Source organism: Cryptomeria japonica, chromosome 11 (genome assembly GCF_030272615.1).
Source record: "Cryptomeria japonica chromosome 11, Sugi_1.0, whole genome shotgun sequence".
Classification (NCBI taxonomy): Eukaryota; Viridiplantae; Streptophyta; class Pinopsida; order Cupressales; family Cupressaceae; genus Cryptomeria; species Cryptomeria japonica.
In genome coordinates this window covers 216,179,935-216,202,985 of record NC_081415.1, presented here as the reverse complement: position 1 = coordinate 216,202,985, position 23,051 = coordinate 216,179,935, and the positions used below count along the sequence as shown (strand labels likewise).

The following is a 23,051-nucleotide window of genomic DNA, read 5'->3' as shown; positions in this document are numbered from 1 at the left end:
AACAACCTACACACCCGCATCATTCAACTTACTCATAGAGTAGGTTCCATACCAAATCAGATACACAATACATTATTGATCCCCTTTACCATCAAGAAATCTAATCAAGTTTCCTCCATCACTCTTCTATGACCACCTACCTTCAAATGAGAGTCATCACCCAAGTACACCTCATTGTCAAATTCTTCAACCTTCAAAAACCAACCCCTACATGATGTCATATAGAAAGATGCACTAGAATCATTGAGCACACATCTTCAAATGCATGAGTTGCTAAAGCTATAACAAACATATCACCATTATCTTAAGATGATTTATTAGAATTAAAATGTCATGATTTGTTGTAGTTCCAACATTTCTTGAACTTTCTAGGAGACTTAGATCTCCCATGAGATTTGGATCTAAACTTTCCTTTCTTCTAATCCTTCTTGCCTTTCTCCTTCAATAAAATTTTCTTCTTTTAGTCCTTCTTGCCTTTCTCCTTCAATCTAACTTGAACTATAATAGCCTCCTTAATTGTCTCAAAAACTTCTCTTTATATCTCTTCGGACAATAATGATGCAACCACCTCATCCATCTGGAACTTAGTGGTGGTACTCCCAAATGGCCATCACAAGGTAGTTCCACAATTCTATCAACAAACAAAGTAAAGTCGTACAAAAGTCCTCTATTTTCACACCAACACAACTCAACTAAACAACATACATGTTAAAAGGCATTAAAATGATCAGCTACAAATACTCCATCTTCCATCCTTAAAGAGTAAAGTTTCTTCTCAAGAATAACTTGTCCACAAGGGCTTTAGCCTAATAAACATCTCCAAACTTCTTTCATAGTTTTTCCACTAAAATCCTTTCATTTCATACGACCAAGTTTGATGCCAAATATTGCAATCCATATGTCTTAAGTCTACAAGCATATCTTCCATTTTAAGCTCCCACAACTAAAAATTGTCATCATTGAATTTCCCCATTTCTATTCTTCCAATTGTACTCACCATCTCCTTCCTACAATAAAGTCACAAAGTACTTTGCAATACAACAAAGATCAATACAAAAATTCCTCTACCCAACAATGGAACCAAAATTAGTCAAGCTCTAATACCAACTAAAAGGAAGCAAGATCAACGAAAATTTTTTATGTCAATCTACTAAAAACAATACAATTTTTTTTTCCTTTAAAACCCTTAAATTACAATGTAGAGATGCACAACGATAAGTATAAACATGCAAAACAACAATAATATCATAACACAATTATTTATGTGCGAAAAACCCTTCGGAAGAAAACCCCCTCTCTAAAGCACAACCCAATGATTTAATCTATAAACAATGGCAACAATACAGTTTTAAAGCTAAGCTCTTTTAGGAGTCTTCAACAATGTCAAAAGATTTGGACCAAATTCAACATAACAATACATGAAAAACACTTCTTCTAAAGCAGTATGAAAAACACTTCTAATGAACTACTTCACAAGCCTCCTAATTAGATTTGCAATGCCAAATGAAGCTTCTCCTAATGGGCACCATAGATTGCCACATGCCACAATCTAGGTACCTGAATGCATAGCACCCACATAACCCACATGCACAACTGCTCGACATGCACGACACTTAACATAAACGTTAACTCTTGCATGCATAGGCGCCTACAAGTTGGATCCGACCTATCATAGTCACTTCAGTTTCCAACTCTTACACTGTAATAAACCAATATAATGAAAGTTCTTGCTCTCATTCACTTGATCTAAATTATTTGGTGATGTGTCATTCCTAAAACATACATAAAATTATTTTGTTGCTTTAAAAATGAATGAAAATTATTCTGTTTGCTCACTCTATTAATATGATAACAAAGGGGTCTGACAAGGAAGATTCGTTTGAACAATGCTCCCCCTTTACTAGTACAAAAAGCTCTAAGAATGAAAATTTATGCGAACAATGTTTTCATTAAAAAACTAGCAACAAGCTTTCTTTTTTGAAAAAAAATTGAAGAAATAATTCTGTCAACAATCCAAACAAAACAAACTAACCACTACTAATTCAGATTTAAAATGCATATTCAAGTTTCTGGATATGGTCGGCTAAACCTCAGTACCTACATAATTCAAATTCACATAAGGTCACCTCCACCAAGGAAAATCTAGTAGTGTGCCAAAGAATTAATAGGTCAGAAATGTCACGTGCAAAACCAACGAAAAGGTCCAGTTCAATTTTAAGCTAATTACAGTCAATTACAAAAATCATCGTAATACAGTTGCGTTTAACAAGCAGTAAAAACAAATATTATCAACTTGGCACAAATTCCCTTAATTCATGCCTCCACAATGTATAGTAGAACTGTTTATTTTCCTATCTAATTATTTATAGTAAGCGTTATGTAAGAATTCTACCTGTAGTGATGGACTTCCTAGATCAGAAGCCACCATCCTGAAGAAAAAATAAGCAAATTTATATTTACGTTTTCTTAATCTTGCTGATATTTTCAACAAAATAAAGGAAAACCATGTATATTTAATATTTTTGAATTTATGATTGTTATTCACGAAGTAGTTTGTTATCAATAATCTTGAGACTAAACAGAGCGAATTTTGAAAAAAGTTGGTGAGAGATAAACTGTTCCTTTCATGAGTAATAATATCATTTTATTGTAAAAATGCTCGTGGCCTTAATAAGGTCTCGAAAACCACGACTTTTCTGATTAAACGCCAAACTCAACCAACCAGATATGCACAACTTCCCAATTCTCCAATATGTTCCATAAGATGTAAATACCACGAATGCTCGAAACTAAATTGGAAAATAAATTGTTTTCGTCTGATATAATATACAAACAATAATCAAAATAAACATTTTCAACGGAAGTCTGTAAGCATGGCTGAGGAGTTGGTTGTCCCGAGCTTTATTATGCTAATAAATTGAAGGCATTGAAGTGTCAAAATACTACAAGTGCACCTAATTTTGACTTACTAGCTTTACATTTACTAAATTGGTTTGTACATTCTTCGTATTCAAACCAAAGCATGTTTCTTGTCCACAGACTGAGGCCTGCTAAAACATTGAAATGCAGAATGTATACGACAAAACCAATAACATACCTTACAATTCCACCAGATTTTAAATTTTAAGTGAATAGGGGAACCTTAAACCTGCAAATAATCTTATTGAACTAAGAGAGGTAAAATACGATCTGACAAGCAAACATATAACTAAATTACAGGTACGATACCATTAGCTTGTTGCATAGAACCCATAGATGTCCCTGCAAAATTCACACTGAATGCCAATTAGCAACCAGAGGCCCACTTTAAGAAATTACAGATGAACGCGAATTCAAGGTAAAGCCAACAATTCTACATGAAAACTTCACAAAAGATAACTGCATTTCTCCTTGCTTCTGGCATGCTAGTATATCTATATACTGCATGCATTTAAAAGTGTCCTGATCATAAATGAGAACATTGATAATCTCATGCAAAATATACTTTGCAATGATCTCTTAATTCCATGCACATGTAGTAAAAGAATATTTAGGAGGTAAATTGACAAACAAAAAAACTAGCATTTATACCTGCATTTCCCGTAAAAGTATAAGGTGTCTGTATAAATCTGTTCCGCATAATGCCAGCTGGACCAACTTCCATAGGCAGTTGAGACCTTGCAAATTTATTTTCATGATACTGATTTTGAAAATTCATATGAGATGGATGCCCATTAGTGATTGAACGGCCTATTTCTGAAGTTGGAGGTAGCATTTGCTCAGATTTCCGTATTGATGATATCGTTGATAATTCTTTCTGCTGAAATAACACCAAAAGAAGATTTGAGTGCACTCCAATTAAAAATTCGTCATTTGAAATGTTTGACACGGATAGAAGCTAGGGCAGGCCATGACATATGGCTACCGCCCACTACACTGAAAAATTGCATAATGCATTTGGGCGACATTTACCAGCATCCTAAACATAGCTACATTAACATATATATAAAGGATCACATGAGTTTTAACTTATTAAGACTATCATAGGATTATATATTCTATTTATGCCAATCAAATCAAGTTTCCTGAATGAAAAGGGATTTAACTCTTCAAGCAACTAGCCTCACAAAATAACTTCTATAGAAAGCAGCATATATTTTCTTGGTGAAAATGCGGGTCCAGTGCTTTGATCTCGATTGTTCGCATCATTCATCAAGTCCATTGACTCTGAAATTTATCCATTGTAATGCATTTCATGAAAACTAAAATTTAATCAGAATTTCTAAAAAATTTTAACACTGGTTTTTTTGCAATGATTTTTTGACCATTTTTTTATTAGCGAAGGTGAATATATAATTTAATGAAAAAGAGAGTGGAAAATTTCGGACATTACCAGCATGGCTAAACGTATGGAAGTACAGCAGGGGAAGAGCCTGCCAGAAAGAGCTAAAGAGAAGGTAACAGATACAAGGCAAATAAGCCAAAAATTAAGATATCCCGAACCAAAAGATCAATTGTTACCAGGAGATGGTGATTGGTACTAGTACAGGAGATGCGAACAGGTACTGGTAAAAGAAAAAATGTAAATTTGGATAAAGGACTCTCAGACAAGTCATAAGAATGTCTTTCAAGAGAGCTATTGATTTTTGTGAGCCATTTGAGTGTTCAATACTCCTCTAATAGTGTATAATTTGATGCAAGAGAGAGAATTGGATTGAAAACGATATAATAGATTGAAATTAAAGCAACACTTTAAGAGTAAAAGCCAATGTTTTTCATTTTCAAGGGGGTCGTTATTAAGAACAAAGTCTCTTCTTCAGTCTTTAAGGTATCCATGAAAACCCTTTCAATTTGGGTAGGAACTTAAACGAAAAAATTAACCATCCAATTCGCATCCACCAATCCACAAATGCAACTCATTGATGGTTGGACACCTAGGACTTTCCTACTGATTGTGCAATCATTATGAGTATGAACTATTTTATATTTGTGGAACTCCTCTCCATTGACCATTATCTTTAGTTGTGGCTTATTTTCTCCTATTGCACCACAATTTTAGAGGTTGTGTACTAATTCTATTTCCGATCCATTGGTAAATTTCAGGAATCTACTTTTTTTGAAAACGACCCATTTTCCATAACTATATTTATATTATTAATAGTTATTAAAAGTTAAAAATCAAAATAAATAATCAAAATTGAAAAATAAAAAATAAAAAATTCATATTTATAATATTAATTATTAATTGCCCCCATTCTTGAGAAGTCTTGGTTTCACTGAATGTGAAAGCAAGAAATGAAACAAGATGGGAGCCCCCAGAAGTAGGGTGGTTCAAATTAAATTTCAACAGGGCATCTATTACAAAAAGTAATGACACAAAATGATTACCAAGATATAAGGCATTAATAAACGAAAGTCTCCTTAAGTAAAAGTTACAAAAGATCTATCCATAAAGGATAAGATCAACAAATAAGAAATCAAAGGATAAAAACTTAACTAAAAGAAAGAATAACCCTAAAGTCTATCCTAACTACTTAATTGACCATTATAAACTTACTATCACTATATTACTTTAATATCCTCCCTTAATGGTCAATCTACTAACTACACCAGGGTCCTTCCGAAATGTTACATAATTGTCAAAACCCAAGGACTTGTTAAGAATGTCTGCAGTTTCATCCTCAATTGGACAATTCTGCAACATCACCAATCCATCTTCTACAAGTTTGCTAGATGAAATGACAAAGAAGCTCCACATGTTTGGTATGCTCATGGAAGATTAGATTCTTGCCAAATCTCAACACCAAGGTAGTAATGTAGGAGGCCTAAATCTGTCATGTCAAAAGCCTTACTCAAATTACATTTAATTTGTTCAATCAAATGCACCTCACTACTTGTAATGATGATATCATCCACGTAAATGAGCAGTAGAATTATCCCATTTCTTACAATTTTGATGTTCAAATTTGGATTTGAAGGACTTCTTTGAAATCTCTATTGAACAAAATATATGTCAATATTAATCTACCATGCCTTGGGTGCCTGTTTCAAGCCATATAGAGCTTTTGTCAGTCTGCATACCTAATGCTCCTTTCATGCAGCCTAAAAGACCCTAGCCGCCCACGTTTTTGGATAAAAGGTCAAAAAAAGACAAACTCTACATTTTTTGTTGTAATCTACCAAAATATCCTGCGCTCCAAAACAATTACAAAAAACATTAAAAAATCACAATTTATCAAAAAAAAATGACAATTTCTGGAAACAAACATAATTTTAGATGACAAAAACACAATTTTGCAAAAGAAATGGCTGCATAATTTAAATAAAAGAAAGGTGTGATTTCCAGAAAAGAACCATGTGATTTGTACACAAAACCTAGCCTGATTTTTCAATAGGAAAACAAGCTGCAATATTGTTGGTAAGCCCACATTTGAAAAAAAAATCCCCAGAAACCCTTGACAATGCCTCTCAGTTCCATACGTCCTTTTGATAAATTAGTATGCAACTAGTGATCCATCACCGTCACAGCCAGTAGCAATCTCTTGGTCAATTCGCCTTCACCAATCCCAAGGTTTAGAAAACTCCAAGCTCTCATACCACATTATGAAAAGTAATAACACAAAATAACTACCAAGATATTCGATATTAACAAAGGACCAAAAGTTTTCTTAAATAAGACAAAATTTGTTACCCCAAGTTTCGAGGACAGGGAGAAGTGGGGGTGGGGTGATGCATTTCGAGGATGGGGACAAGAGGGAGCCATTTTTAGGGGACGGCTATTAAAAAAACAGAAATTTTCAAATATTTATACGATAGCATTGATAGTTTCACATATCATTCTATGCTTCAACTAAAACTTAGTTGTGCAATTAAAATGTATGTTGGGATTATCCTCAACAAAATAATAACGTCAACAAGTTGCGAAGGATCTAATAATTCCTACAAAACCTACCAAGGCACCCCCAAGGTTCAATGTTCTACAAGAAATAGAACAAAATCACACTCACTATACAAAATAGTTAGAAAAACAATCATGCAAGTTCTTATAGTTACCTATATCATTTGAATAACTAACCTTGTTTGCTGATAGAGGGCTTATCCCAATTCATGAAGATATAGATAAACACATAGTTAATCTTATATCACAAGACCAACTTATAGTTATAAAGAATTATAAAATTACTAATCTAACCCTATAGGTTGTGATACTCCCCATTCAAGCAATATAATCTTAAATCTGACACATGCAAAATCAAGGGAAAGTGGAATAAGACTTGCATGTCTGAGATAGGTTATGAAAACAAGTTTTGATGTTTGCAAAATCATGGAAAGAAGGGATAATTGTATTATAAGTCATGGAACATGTCTGGAATCATCTGCAAGCTAAATGAGCTCTTACCAAGTATGAAAGAGGGATAACATGTGCAGTTATGAACATTGTTTACAAATCACTTGATTTTCAGATATTAATTCCTTCTACTTGAGTTTTATTTTATTTTTATTTTTTTTATAATTGAGTTATTTTTTCAAATGAACTTAAAGTTGCTTGTCATAGGGGACAGCGACCTATCCCTAGACTGGTCGGGAGAAGTCCAGGCATCCCCTACGTATCCCAAGGCCCCAACCGTTTCCACTGAGTTGGCAAACATCCACAGTGCATTTCCCTTTTTTCTGATTTTTATGGATGGCGAGGGGTGTTTCCAAAGCATCCCCAAGACATTTCCGACACAAGACGGCCCAATTTTAGCCGTCTATGTATCCCCAAGTAACATAGGTTACTAAAGATCTATCCATAAAGGATAAGATCGATAACTAAGAATAACTAAGAAAGCAGAGGATAAGAACTTAATTATATTCCTAAAGTTTATCCTAATGACTTAATTGACCATTATAAACTTAATAACACAGTATTACTTGAATAGCATCTACAGGAAGCCCAAGCCTATTGGGAGTAAGATGCATAATTAGAAATCATTTTCTATCCCTCACAATTTTGATAATATTAATTTTTGTTTTCTGGTTGATCTCTTGTTTCCATTGCTTTTATAATATTTTTTTTAAAAATGACTTTCATCTCCATGTAGATTTAGACATTTTAAAGATATTGTATTTCTGAACATACAACTAACAACACATATGAGGTGATAACACTAACAATTCTTTGAAGGTGAGTATCTAAAGACTGGGTAAAGCATTACCATATTTCAGCCCGATAAGCAATCATAGGTAAAAGCATGGAATCTAAAGGAAATAACTCTTTATTATATAGAGTTCTGATAACAAGGCTTTAAAATATGACAATACTCCAAAATATTTTAGATACTCTATCTCTAAAGCTAATCCCTTTAATCAATCCAAAAACCATTAAATGATCTTTTCACTTACATTACAACTTAAATTGTTAAGAGTAAGACATCTAAAACTGATTAGCATAAGATATTGGCTCAAACCTTCTTTTGACCCATTAGATCTTTCTGTTGATCGGTTACGTCATTGTCAGGGGGTAAAATCTGTACACGTCCAGATTGCACTCCAGCATCCCCGGACAGTGGTTTAGGAATTGATGGCTCATTAGAGTTCTCTTTTTTCAAAGATTCTTGATAAAGATGACCGAGTACAGCACGCAACCGTTGGTTCTGTCTTGGGTAATATATCTTTGTTGCAAGTGGAGCTGGAATATCTGTTGTTGCACATGAACAAAAATGCTATTAAATAAGGATTGTAAGAAAAACTATATTCAACATCCATCATGATGTCATTCCACAGAAGAATTGACCATTTTATTTCATATCAGAACATTGGTATAGGAATATTCTGACCTGCAAAACGGTCATCTTTACTTTTTGGCACATTTCCATGAACTACTTTAGTATTGTGTTCTTCTAGTAGTACATCATAAACCTGCCTTCTTCCTTTAACTGCACGCTTTGACGATTCTGAATGCAATTTGCCTAGATATATCATAGATTATCACTATTAGCCTGTTAATGTGTCCAAACGGAATGCAACCTTATTGCAAACTGTAATCAACTTTAGCTCTACTTATAAGATCCTTAATCAGATGGTCAATATTTCACCCACTAGAGCATCCATTAATTAGAGAAGACAGGTTTTCCATTTTTTCTACCATCCGTAGGGGAGAGATTCAAGATAACTAAGGAGTCCTTCTGTGACTTTATATTTTTATAGACAGCATTCATTTAAATAGGGGAAATCACTTTAGGCTGCCTCTGAAGCCATTGAAATACCAGTTTAGAAAACAGTAGACGAGTTATCTCCATTCATTAATCACATGTTCTGGAAATCATGCCCGCATTACCAGGAACACTACAGACATGCATAACTTATGAGGAAATAGAATATGAATGATGATTAAAAGATCGATAAATATGTAGTTTAAGTTTATAGCTTAAGACGACTAAAGTTACAGTGTGGCTTTGACGTGAGATCACATGTTATTTCCTGTTAGTCCTACCACAAACTGATGACATTACTAGTTCTCATCTACAATTTGTGTTGTGTGAGCATTTTACATTCTCTTTTTCTGTTACAATGACACCACTAATTTTTTGCTTGCTATGAAATTTTTATCCCAACTATAAAGGAAATATAAAGAGTCTGGAAATCAACCTTTGTGACAGAGAGAAATAATAATGATTTAATAATGCCATTGAATTCAATAATTAAAAATGTAATAAAAAAAGCTATGAAAAAGTGTGACGGCTATTCTCAACCACCTTTGGGAAAAATTTATTTATATATGGAATTGTAATTTGGAAATTTGGGCACAGATAATTCTTCGTGATAGCACAATGCAATCAGTGGATTACAGAAAAAGCATAGTGTATGTCCAACCAAGGATACAGAGTAAGCTTTGGATGGTTACTGGTAAAGGCAAGGAAATTATATACGACATTTTTCCTCTATTCAGCCATTAGCCTGACAGCATATGTGACTAATCACCAAGGGAATGTGCAGCCAATTTCCACAGAGTATTCAGATAATTATTCAAACTTGTGTAGAAATTTAAATATTTCCTGATGAATATTTCAATTGATTCTCTGTAACTTTCAAATGTATCTATCATTGATCCTACTTTACTAGATTGTGTACGCCATTTTAAATACTGGAAATCATACTCTGTAATTGGGAAAGCAGTTTACTACATTTTGGCATCATAGCGAGTTTCCTAGATCTGTAGTTTACTAAATTTTGGTATCATAGTGATTTGTCTTTATTTCAAATGCCTTAAGTGTCTATTCTTTTAAGAAAAAATTGCTTCGTCCACACCGTTTCAGCCCATAATTTTAATACCATGGCTTACAACACCTTGGCCTAGTGATAAGCACATTGCTTCAAACATGTCTCGTTTCAGATTGAGGAAACATGCCATAAAACAGATCTGATTCGAAAACAATGGAAATACATAGTAATCCAGATAAGAAAATATTTTCCGGAATAACCTTTAAGAGTTAAAATATGAATTTATACCTCTGCTTTGAAATTCTAACAATACTGATTACTCAATTGTGGTAGCATGGGCACAACCCTGCCAGTAGCCATGATACAGAATAATAATATTTAATTAAATAGTATTCATACAAGTTGATGGCTGCCAACAATTTCAGACAACTCTCCAAGAGTCCCAGACAAAATACTAAAAGCATTTAATCCTCTGCTATTTTTTGCTATAAGTGTACCATATGAGTGCCCTTCTAAGAAATAATCCTTGTTATTTTTATGATTGTGTTAAAATTATCTATGTTGAAGGACACCAAAAATGATTAAGCATTATGCATAGCATACAATTGGTGAATAAATCTTTTCTTTTTTATTGTCTCAATTCTAGAAATGCTAGTCCTAGATGGTCACAATCTTGTTTAATTAGAACATATGGGTATAGTAAACCTGAGTTTCTAGGCATAGCATACAATTGGTGAATAAATCTCCTCTTTTTATTATGTCTCAATTCTAGAAATGCCAGTCCTAGATGGTCACAATCTTGTTTAAACAGAACATAAGGCTATTAGGAAACCTGAGATTCTTGGCTATCCTTTAGGTAATATATGAACATCTTTATTTATTAATAAATAAGTCTATTTCATTACCCTGGGCTGCAACCACAGGACCCAAGTTCATGACATCTTCTTTCTTTAATTTTGTTATATATACATGAGTGTAACTTAAGGGTACATCGCCCCTTTTTCCATCTTTTTTGAGAAATGGGGACACCCCATGCACACAGGAACAGGGACAAAATGTCCCCAAACTGTTCCAAATTTCTTTTCAAAATGGGGGCAGTGCCCAACTGTCCTAGGGACGCCCTAATGCCCCTAATAGCAAAAAAAAAAAAATCAGTCGAAGATAAAAGCTGAATTTTTTGAAATAATAAAAAACTTGACCACATCTTTTGGGCCCTGCAAATCCTCCCAGCACATTAGATTCTTGCTTTTATACTTTATATGCCTTGTCATTTTTAATTATTCTAATTTCATTTCATGTGTTCAACTTCAGAGACAACATAATTTATGGCAAGGTTAGCAACTTATCACAATCTACAGCAGAATTGTTTGGTGTTTTTCCTTGCAAAGAACTTAAGAAGAGGAAAAGCCAAAGGTTACAGTTACAGGTATGCAACAAGAAATCCTTTTCAATTTTTATTTCAAAATTTGGATGGTTTTTCAATTTTGTTTGTCTTTGAATTCTCTTTTGGCATCCTCAGTATACACAGGTCTACATAAATATCTATTTCACCATTCTCTGGCTCTCTGCATATAATTTGAAACTGAGAAAGCTAGATTCATCAGACCCTAATTCAGTTCTCAACTTTAAGGTATGCTGTCCATCCCCTTAATTAATTGATCTTGCAACTGAAAGCGAGATCATATCTGCTTTCTTTGAGATCATGGAAGAAAGACAATTATCAAACCTTATTTCCACACCCTGAAAGAAAATGGATGCTGTAAGAATTGAAATGCTCAAGGGCTTAACTTTGGTTCTAAACTTAGTAACTAAGAACTTACTCTTGAATTTAGATTTGTTAGTTATCCTTGGGCCTTATATTTCACTTCTTCGGATGATATAAGTTGAACTTCCGTGATTATATTTGCTGCTGTGACCTGCCTTTAACACCTCCCAAAGTTATCCATCTACAACTTAAGGAAACAGAAACCCCAATATGGTGTTAGTTGTTTTACTTTTTCTTATAGCTGACTGCTGAGATATTTATTTTTTGAAATTTAATAGTCCCTGGTGCCAGTTTTTACTTTTTAATATTTATTATTTAAATTTATAATAATATATTGTTATTTTATGTTGCATTCATTTTAGATTTCCAGAGTCAAGATGAATGCGTTTAGTGTTAACCTGATTTTAATTTAGAGAATGATATTGATAAGGAATCAATTCTGGGCAGCCAAATGCAAAACCCAAGCACAGCCACAAACAATCCAGTTGGGCTGGCAAATATATTGAAATCTGATTGCCCTTCAGAGTTGTTGGCACAATATCCCAAAGGGCCATTTAGCAAAGGTGTTGGGCCTTGTTAGAAACTCACACATCAAGTGAGAGATAAGATGATCATATTATTTAAGGGGGTATCACTGCACCTACACTTTTTGGTACAACACAGGGTTCAGGTAGACCACCTTCATTTCCATCATTTAAGGTGAGTGCACTGGAATCAAGAGGGAAATGGAAAGCTACAAGATCATAATCACTGAACCTAATAGTAGAACTATATATGATCAATGTACAAGGAAGGGAGGCTACAAATGAGGCCAATGCCAATTTCACTTTTGGTAATGGCATTCCTTTGCATGTTGCTTGATCTCTTTTGAACAAGGAAACAGTTGATACAGTGAGCAAAGTTACTGGATAGAGACTAAATTGAGAACCACTCTCTTGAAAAAAAGTTATTCCAAGGTTAACTTGTTGATAGAGGAGAGGAAGGCCAAATGGGCAACACGTTGCTGCAGCATAATCATGAAGGGTTAATGGACCACATTATTGATAATTTTATGACCACCTTGTGGGAGAAGATGGAAACCAAACTCTAGAAAAGAAGTACCATTCATCTAATCAAATCACCAAACAGAGGTAGTAAATTGGACATTGGTATAGCTCGTACAAGGCTAAAATAGCAAGTTGCCAAAAGTTTGGTATGACTCTTTGCACTATATTCAGAACCCATACAATAAACCAATCCATATCTCTATAGGTCTGGCATCATTTATAATGTGTTTGCATTATATGCCAACTGGTCCACTCAAAATTGCACTGAAACAAGATAAGGATTGGACTCGACGGTGACAAAAGCAGTGAAATTTATTGAGAGAATTCATAACATCAACTCAAGATTAAGACTAATGTTCCATGGGGACGAGTCCCTAAAAAAACTATTGTCTCTGGAGATGGAAATGTCCTAATCAGCCATTTTTCCCCATGCAACCCCTCACTAGCAATAGGGAGGAAACCTCCTTAGGGAATTCCCCTCAAGGAAAGGCCATTTCGACGATATCACTCCCAAGAGAGGACATTGAGAGAACTTGAGGAAAGTCACTTGCATCCCTTAAAACTTTTAGAAACTTGCACCCATCGACCACTTCTGAACAATCAAGATTTGAATATTTTTATAAAGATTTCTTTTTGGAAAAGTGGACCAGTACCCCTAACCCTAAAAGTTCCATTTGCCCCACCCACACCCTAAACACTTCAATATTTATAAAAGAGGATTGCACCCTCAATACAAATCACTATCAAGTTTTTATTGCATTGAGCAAAAGTGAACTATGAGTAAGAGCAAGGCTGCAAGAGAGAAAGTAAGAGTGAGAGCCAGAGGAAGACCAAGTCTTTGTCAATCAATCATGAAACACATTCATGAAGTCTTCAAGGGAGGCCTTGATCCTCCTTTGCTAACAGCACTATCTATTCATCTATCGTCCTAGGTTTCTAGTACACTAATCTTCATTAGAGGTAACAGCGAGAAGAAGACAAGAGATCATCAAAAGTACACCATTTGAGGTAAAAATTAATATCCATTGTTCATTTGCACATATCCTTTTGATTGTTTTTATTTCTTTCAAAGTTTCAAACAGTTAATTTTTCATTTCTATTTTTTATTTTATGTTTGCACTTGCAATTGCAATTTTTAGAAATTAAAAATAGCAAGTACAAAAAGGTTTACAGTCATCTTTTGCACATAAGAGGGCAAGGAATAAAAGGATGTGAAAAAACAACCTTAGCTAAGAAAGTCAAGGTGTCTATGTTATTCAAGGAGGGTGAAACAAAAAAAAAAAAACAGAATGTGAGTAGAACCTACACAATCGAGTGTACCATTGCCTACCCAAAACATTGACGTTGAGACTCAATGGAGAAACAATTTTACCAAAGGAAAGAGATGGGCTACTAGTGTTGCAAGCATGTTCAATATACAATCATTGTTGAAATTATAGCTAAGTTCGGATTACATGTAATTATAGCTTGCTATGAATATTGGGCGAGACCTATATAATGTAACTTGTGGATAGGGCAAGACCTATATAACATAACTTGTGGATAGGACAAGACCTATTGAATGTAACTTGTATTAAAACGTGTTGGAGCTGACCTATATTAAAATCACTTGTAATGTGAGGGCTATTTCAGTTTTGGCACCAACCTTAAAGCATTGAATTGTAATTAAATATGTTCTTCATGCAAGCCGACTTGGGAGAATTAAAAGGCTAAGTCTCCTATATATACAAGGCTATCAATCATTGTATGATACAACACACTCAAGCGAATTACTTCTCTAATCTGCAAGTCATCTAAGTATTCAGCAAATCCTTCTAAGAGATCAGCAAATTCTTCTTGAAGACAGCAACCATCATCTAGAAGACAGCAAACACCACTGAGTGACTGCAAACTGGTTTCAAGTGGCAGCAGTCATCATTTGAAGATCAGCGAACTATTCTTGAATGCTGTGAACACCATTCTAGGATCAGCAAACTTCATCCCTAGGACAACAACTTTTGTATTGCAGATAAGTTCATCATTTCAGCATGCCCTAGGTTAGAAGTATAACTGTGATTAGGTTGCTGTTAAAGAATGAAGCTCATTGTAAATTAAATTGGTGTTGCCCAATAAAGATCTGAGATTAGTGGCTGGGTTTTTCACCTCCAAGAGGGAGGTTTTCCCAGGGTATCTGTGTGTTTTGTGTTTGTTCTTCATTGCATTCTGATTTCTGTTGTTTATTGTTTAATCTGATTGCTAAAATTAACAATCATGACAAGTAATGAATTATTCAATTGTCATTTTTTTCTTTGCACTTGCCATCCCTTTTAATGTGACACATTCTCCCTACTTCAAACAAATGTTAAATGATACAAATGTTGTTGTTCCCCCATATGCCTCTTGGTCTATATAAACTAGACATTAGCCTCCTTGATAAGAGAGCATTCCAAGGTGAATTTAGCAATTAACATGAAGCAAATTTGGCTAAGGTTGGGCTACTCTATTATCATGGATAGGTGGACCAATATTGCAGATTGACAATTCATCAATATCCTAACACATATACAGTTGACTCTTATTTTCTTAAAGCTATTTATTACTCGGAGAAGTGGAAGGATGCACACTTCCAATTTCATATTTTAAAGGATGTCATAGAAGAGGTCAGTGTCTCAAATGTTGTACAAGTGGTCACCAATTTAGCACATGTAAGTTAATTGACTTGATGGTCGATTGTTACTTACAAGCACTTCTTTTGGACCCAATTTTGTGTTCATGCATTGAACAACGCATCAAAAGAAATAGTACAAATAGATTGGAAGAAGAGTGTGGTGGTAGAAACCAGAGGTATACAGATCTTCATTTGCAACCAGCACACCTAACTCTCTTCAAGACATTTTCAATTATTAATTCATTAAAGTTTGTAATTGCAAATTAGTTTCATTTTTTTATTAGCATTCACTTGTTGCACAACAACTAAAGAGTTCACGCATTACATTTTGTCATTGATTCTTATTCTTTTTTGAAATTTTCATTTGCAAATATGTTTGCTCCTTCATCCCACCCATTGCATGGGTCATTAGATATGCTAATAAAGACTCTCATACTTAAAGAGATTTCCAAGACATTTGACAACATGATTGGGTTGATCAGGCTAGCAATTCACGGCAAGGATCCTAATTTGGGTTTATATCATATATATGAAGATCATAGCAAGCCATTATGGTGCAGCATTGGAATACAATGAACAACCCACTTCATATGCAACTTGTGCTTTAAATCCTAGATGGTGTGCACCAAGGTACACAAAAGTGTCTCCTAGTGAAAAACAAGTAAAAAATAATTCATGAAAACCCTTCAAAAGGTAGATAAAAATGAAGAGGTAATTGTACTTTGAACATAATGGCTTGCTTTGTCAATCTTTAGGATCCAACATTTACAGAACAAAAGTAATGACAGATAGAGCCACATTAGGTCAATCCATGCCTATTAGATGGTGGGCATGGCATGGAAAGGATGCACCAATGTTGAGGATGATTGCAACTCACCTCCTTTAACAAAATGCTAGGTCCTCTATTACAAAGAGGAATTAGTCCATTGAAGTTCATTCGATAAATCAACAGGAATAGACTTACCTTTCATAAAGTTGAGAAGTTGGTGGCCATGCACGGTGCCTTGTAGCTTCGAAATTGACAAACTTCTAAGCATCAACAAACTCCAATTGCATGATGACATGTTAATAAAGAGAATGCCACACAAATTAAGAAGAGGCATAGGAGGCATTGGTAGGGGGTCTATTGGATGAGACAGCCCTTCATGTTGGCAATGACTCAGAATCAAACTCTAATTTTGATTTAGGTGAAGATGAGGCAAAGTGAATTTGGTAGTAGATCTAGCTGTCTACATTTTGTAATTGTAGCGTTTCAGTCTTTTCATTTTGTTGTATGTGCACATTGATGATGAAAACAAAAATGATTAGACATTGAATGTTGTTTATTTGTATGTTGACTGATGTAGATTCTTAATTCATCTCCAATGCTTCACTATATGGTTATATAATGAATATGGTGAATGTCTTACCATATGAATATTTAAAATTCCCAGTAATTTTAATTTTTTTCCTTTTTTTACTCATTGTCCACTATCGTCCCTGAAAAATGAACTCCTATGCCAGAAACATGTCTCTCATCACCTGTTGTCCTTGTCCCAGAAACTTGTTTGAACATAGCTTAGAACATAAAATTTATCATAATGTCATTATGATATATTAAAAGATAACTTTAAAGCCATTATCGTAATGTCAAAAATATGATATACCTAATAATATAATATCATAATATGAAGGTTGATTATCATGGATGGCTAATATTGCGGGACCTTTTAGAGAGTTGCCATCATTATCCCTCCCCACATTTAAACCAATACCAAAGCGGTGATCAAGGTGCAAAGAATGGATAATTTTTTGGAAAAGCAATATATCTCTAAAATACTTCGGTTGAGGAGGATATATTTCTGATGTCTGTGAGTCTCAGAGAGAAGAAAACAGAGTCCATGAATGTCTTGATGCTAGGGCAAGGGAGCCTCTAAATTATTTTTATATTGAAGAAGTAAATCATTAAGATGTGAGTGAACAGCCATTAGTTCAATTGTAATTGGGCTTTGCCTACCGTAAATGTCTCACTCTCTCCGGGGAAAGTCTTAAAGGTTCCGGCTAAATTTAATCAGCACCACATTTCAGCAGCCTTATTAAATTTTAATCGATGTTTTTGTAATTTTATTTTATTTAATTCTTTAGCAACGGTTGATTAAGGTTGGCACAATGATGATTTGGCACGGAATTGTTTTAAGCACTTCCATAGAGTCTGAAGTTGCGACGCACATGTTTACTATGTGAAACAAATTTATTTTGGATTGATCTTTACATAATTTGAGTCAAATTATTAAGAAATGCATATTGTATATTACATATTGAATTATAAGATTATATGTTTAAATTAAAAAAACTATTGAACAATTTATGTGGAGTTGAAAAGGATTTTGTTAAAAATAAGCTTTGTATTGTTATTAACAAATAAGATTAAGATTGTGCTTAGAGTGATTTTAAAGAATGTTTAAATTTAAAAATTGTTTCATTTATATATAAACAAATTTATTTAAGAATCATTTAAGATTTCAATTTTATTGTTAAGAATATTATAATGCAAGTACTATGCAACTCAATGACAAAGCATTTGATGGTATTAAGTTTAAATTTTCTACAATGTCGTAAAAAAAAAAAAAAGAGAAGAGGAGAGAAGTATCATGCCACTCAATGACAATTATTCATATGTTATAATAAAATTTATTAAAAATTATAATAATTCATGTAATATAAAATATAAAGAATTTTACACATGGAATTATATAAACCTAATATAAATATCTTAAATATATTTATTAAAAAAGTATTAGAAGATATCAATGCATTGCTATTGTGAGGGAAGTGAAGCACACATAACCTTAATTAATTTTTTAAAATTCAATTATTTTTTTAATAATGTATTTATATCATTACAATTCACTACTTGCTCCACTACAATTATACTTCACAATATAATTAATATTTTTAATTGAGTATTTTGTACATGACTAAATTTTGAAATAGGTTTCACTTTAATCTAACAATATGCTATAGTAAACAATTTTTTTTTCCAAAAAAATAGACAAACCCACTCACACTAAATGTACTCTTTAGTTTACCTTTATAATGTTCAATCTTATTACCATGTTTATTAGATAAAAAATAAATTAAATGAATAAGAATCCAAACTTCATAAGGCTTGTAAGGAGTTTTGTATGAAAGACTACAATGAAAACGAAAATATTTTATTAAATAGAGTTATGAAATAATGCATGTTACAAAAAAGAAGTATATCATAAGATAATAGTGCCATTAAAGTCATTTGTACATTCGTGAGAGTTAAATTGGTTCAACTTCGTAACATACATTATTTTTTCCTTTCTTTATTATTAGCATAGAAAAAATGAATTGGCCATGTTATAAATTCCTAAAAACACTCACCAAAACCATGGGAAGTGTGATAGCTTACAATTTTGCAAACCAATCTCATAGATTTAAAAATATTGGGATTTTATAGCTAATAGATTATTTGCTTCAAGACAATTTTTTTGCAACTTTTTAAATTAAAATATTAGCTGCAAGTCAAAATTTGCTTCTAGACATAAGAAACACTAAATTCTAGGCAATTATCCGCACAATATAGTCTATCAGCTAATAACTAAATTGACCATCATCACTATAAATGACAATTACCTTCAAGTGAATTTTGAATTTTGAATTTATCAATTGAATATAAATTAAATTTGTAAAATAGACATGTTATACATTAGATATTTTGTTTGGATGATAGTCATAAGTTATTCTTTGCATTGTACCAATCGTTAGTCAATAGTTAGCAAATAGACTATATATTATTTGCTGTGTTTTTGGTGATCCATATCTGTCAACAATGGCATTTGTCTCTTCAAATGTATTTAATGTACTCACTCGCATTTTAAATTGTACAAATATCTAATGTTATTTCTAAGACTGTCGAACTTTTACCATATATTACTATCGGCATTACCATTGCACCTCTATTTGGTGCAAGCACTAGTGTATTCAAATCTAGTCTGAATTTGCCCAATGAAATATAGATGAAGATATTGCTACAGACGTGCACCTCAAGACAAATTATAAATAAAAACTATATATTACATAATATAATATATACAAATGGTAAGACTTGGAGATTATGTAAGTGTTCTCATATGACTTCAACTATAATTTAGCAATATTACATAATATAATATATACAAATGCTTAGACTCGGAGATATGTAAGTGTTCTCATATTACTTGAGCTATAATTTAGCATTTAATTAAAATTCTGATAGCAATATACAACTGTTCTATGATAATATCTCAAGAAAATGATAAGGTATAGAGAATTACAAGTCAAGGGTCCCTGACAACATGTTCCAGATTCCATGGTAACTCCACACATAGAATCCGAATTATCTGATGTCAATGATGATTGAACAGGTAATCTGCAAAAACAAAAATTGGGTTACTGTTTATCAGTTTTACATCGTTAATGACTTCACAAAAACTACTGTAATACTTTAATATCAACAGACAATCCATAGTCATCTACTGAAGCCTTCAACACTCCCGAATAAGAAAAATTAATCAACTCCAAATATGAATGTTGGAAAGCATAGCTACAAAACATTTATATGACTTGAGAAGAAGACAGCGACCAAATTCATATCATAAGATATCCAGGTAACTATAAAACAAATAAGTAAACATCAAACAATAATTTGTTAGTTTTTCATACTTACATATGAAAGCTCAATGAATGAAACTTCTATAATCTATGTTGCTATAAGAGGATGCAATAAAAACAGTAAAGGATCTGTGTATGCCCTGGAAAATTTGTTCAATTTCATTTGAGGAAGCACTTCTTTTCAAAAGTAAGATTGCAGGCTTCGCTTGTTTTCCAAAGTTATGAACTCTTCAGTTTGGCTTTTAAAATTCATTTTTCACTCTCAAATGACCTAATCCTGCAATACAAACAAATGTGGACCATCTTCAAGTCAAAATAAGGGATAAATGATAATAACAATGACTTAATAATTGGATGAGCATGTGGGAAGTTTACTTATGAGACTCAAACATGATTCATGAATCTGAGTCAAAGTCAGGCTCACTAAGTCTGGAGCCTCAACTCATAAATCTAACCTACATAGTTTTTCAAACAAATAAACCCTTGTCTCATTTGAAAACAATGTTATGTTAACTATAGTGCACATATGGTCCCCTGCATTCAAACTATTTTACTGTGGCAAGTTGTTTGTCTTCATGAATTTGTCGGTGAACATTGATTTAATGTAACACCGATATCAACTTTGTAGTGGCGATAAACCAAGAAAATAAAGTGGATATGATTTTAGACTTACTTTGACAAAAGTATAAAATGTTATTGCTTTTCTTTATGATCTTCAATTTAGAATGATATTGTTAGGAAATTACTATATAATCTCAATATAAGTGCTATGTTGAATAGTTTACAAAATCCAAAACTAGTGTAACAGAATGAAAGTCAAAACAAAAAAACAAGTTTTACCCCACAAAACCCAATAAAAAATTAGTGTCAACTACAAAAAAAAAATTGGTGGTTGCAAACATATGTCTCGAATTGTACATCAAATCTGAGTGTATCCAAATCAACCATACTGCCATGGTGAGCTATGGTTCATGCAGTGTATTTGTGCAGTCTGATTTTTGGCATTAACATGGTTGGTTGTGAATCTACTGGTTTAAAACAAATGTCTCAATTGGGAGCTAAGGATCTTCAAGATCATAGTTTGAGGACTCTCCAGAACTCTCTAGACTCCCAAGTCCTATCTCTAGCTGAGTCCACTTGCCATTGACTCCTAAAGCGAGTCCGGAAGAGTTCTGGAAAGTACTCATCCGAGTCTCCCCGCAGAACTCTCCAAGTCCCAGACTTGGACTCCCGAGTTTTTGGGCATGGACTCTTGGTTCCACTTAAGTGCTGCTAGGGAGGTAAAAAAACATTAAAAAGTGACTTTTCCTTCACTTTTTTTGGTCCAATATTGACCAAAACAGGGCTAAACTCCAAAATAGGAAAGGAGAGGAAAAGAGGAGCATTTGAGATCCAAAAAGACAATGTTGAAGAAACAATTCATCATCATTTTTATATCATAGCACCTTTTAGTTCAACCCCTGACAAATTGAGTTACATTAGAAAGGGAAAGCAGAAGACGTAGATTGTATTTGGTTGTTTTTCTCATTTTGACATATCATTATATGCAAACATTTATAAATTATACATTTGTGTAATGTCCCACCCTCTCTAGGATACTGAAAGCTTGAACAGTAGAAGAACACCTGCTTGTTCTTTAATTATATTAATAATATTGTGTGTCTTTTGAATGTGATCTTTTAGAACTAGACAGAAGTTGCAAAAGATGTAGTATTTTTTGTTTGAAGTTTTTTGAAAGAAAGGAAACAAATGCCTTCAAGTAGTAATTGGAACAATATACAAATTGAATTTAAATTCAACACTATTACCAATATTCAAATGAAATTAGATACATCAATCTCCAAACAATAGTTCAGTTACAAACAATGAAGTCTTTTAACCCACTACTAACCATAACCGGTGGTTGGAGGAGAAAATTGAACTTTTGATGGAACATACAGCAAGCAGCTCACTCGGAAATGAGCTGCTTACTCAGAAAATCAGCTCACAGAGATCAGAAATCTGATCTTTTCCACTCCAGATCACTTTCATAAGGTAGTTTGCGGGGGACAATGGGTTTGCAATACATAGATGGAAGTTATCCCTTGAGTGGGAACAGTTTATGAACTCCAAATCCACAATCAGTACGGTCTGATATGAATCTGATTTAATGGTTTTCAGACCCCTTTAACTGCTGCAACCTTCACCAAACTGGTTTGTTGTGTAGGAAATTGATTGCCTAATAACAAAAGACTGATTAGAAAGATGTGTCCGAAATGACTTCCAAGGTGCTGTAGATGGAACTCAGCTAGCTATTCAAACAGCCACCTCACTCAGCCACCAAAAAAAACTCTTCAACTGATCCAAGAAGCTCTTCAAGACTGCTGCCAGGTCTTCACACAACTTGTTTTCATATGCCAATACACCCTTGTGCAAAGGTGATCCAAAATCGTATTTTCCAAGCCTTCCAATCTAGAAAGTACGGCCACACACACAAGCAAGGAGGAGGCTTCAAATTTGCTACAAACTTATTCAACTTTGATGCTGAATGGAAACCCTTGAATATGGAGTTTCTCCTCACACCCTTGGCTGGTCTCTCACAACTGCAGATGTGCAAAACAATGGAGGTTTTCATCTCTAAAGTTCTCAAAACCCTAACAATGATAATCTCCACAAGGAGCCAGAAATAATTATCAGCAAAAACATGAATAAAAATGAGTCTCCAATGACATTTAAAAACCTTTCCACAAGTTGCCCTAATTAGGGTTGAAAC

General features: G+C 33.5%; 1 protein-coding gene across 10 annotated transcripts in view; it reads right to left on the bottom strand.

Annotated features, from left to right (window-relative positions):
• Positions 1-2,771: 2,771 nt before the first annotated feature.
• LOC131068777 (SCA7 domain-containing protein SELMODRAFT_431321) overlaps positions 2,772-23,051 on the bottom strand; it is a 169,161-nt gene continuing 148,881 nt past the window's right edge. For 9 of the 10 annotated variants that reach the window (XM_058004043.2, XM_058004039.2, XM_058004040.2 and 6 more), the window contains 5 exons: positions 19,963-20,057; positions 8,799-8,930; positions 8,430-8,659; positions 3,571-3,799; positions 2,772-3,261 (listed from right to left, as the gene is read on the bottom strand). In XM_058004043.2, coding sequence (XP_057860026.2) covers positions 3,209-3,261; positions 3,571-3,799; positions 8,430-8,659; positions 8,799-8,930; positions 19,963-20,057 — 739 coding nt within the window. In that variant the 3' untranslated portion in view covers positions 2,772-3,208. The remainder of the gene's footprint in view (positions 3,262-3,570; positions 3,800-8,429; positions 8,660-8,798; positions 8,931-19,962; positions 20,058-23,051) is intronic. The other variant, XM_058004048.2, reaches the window with a different exon arrangement.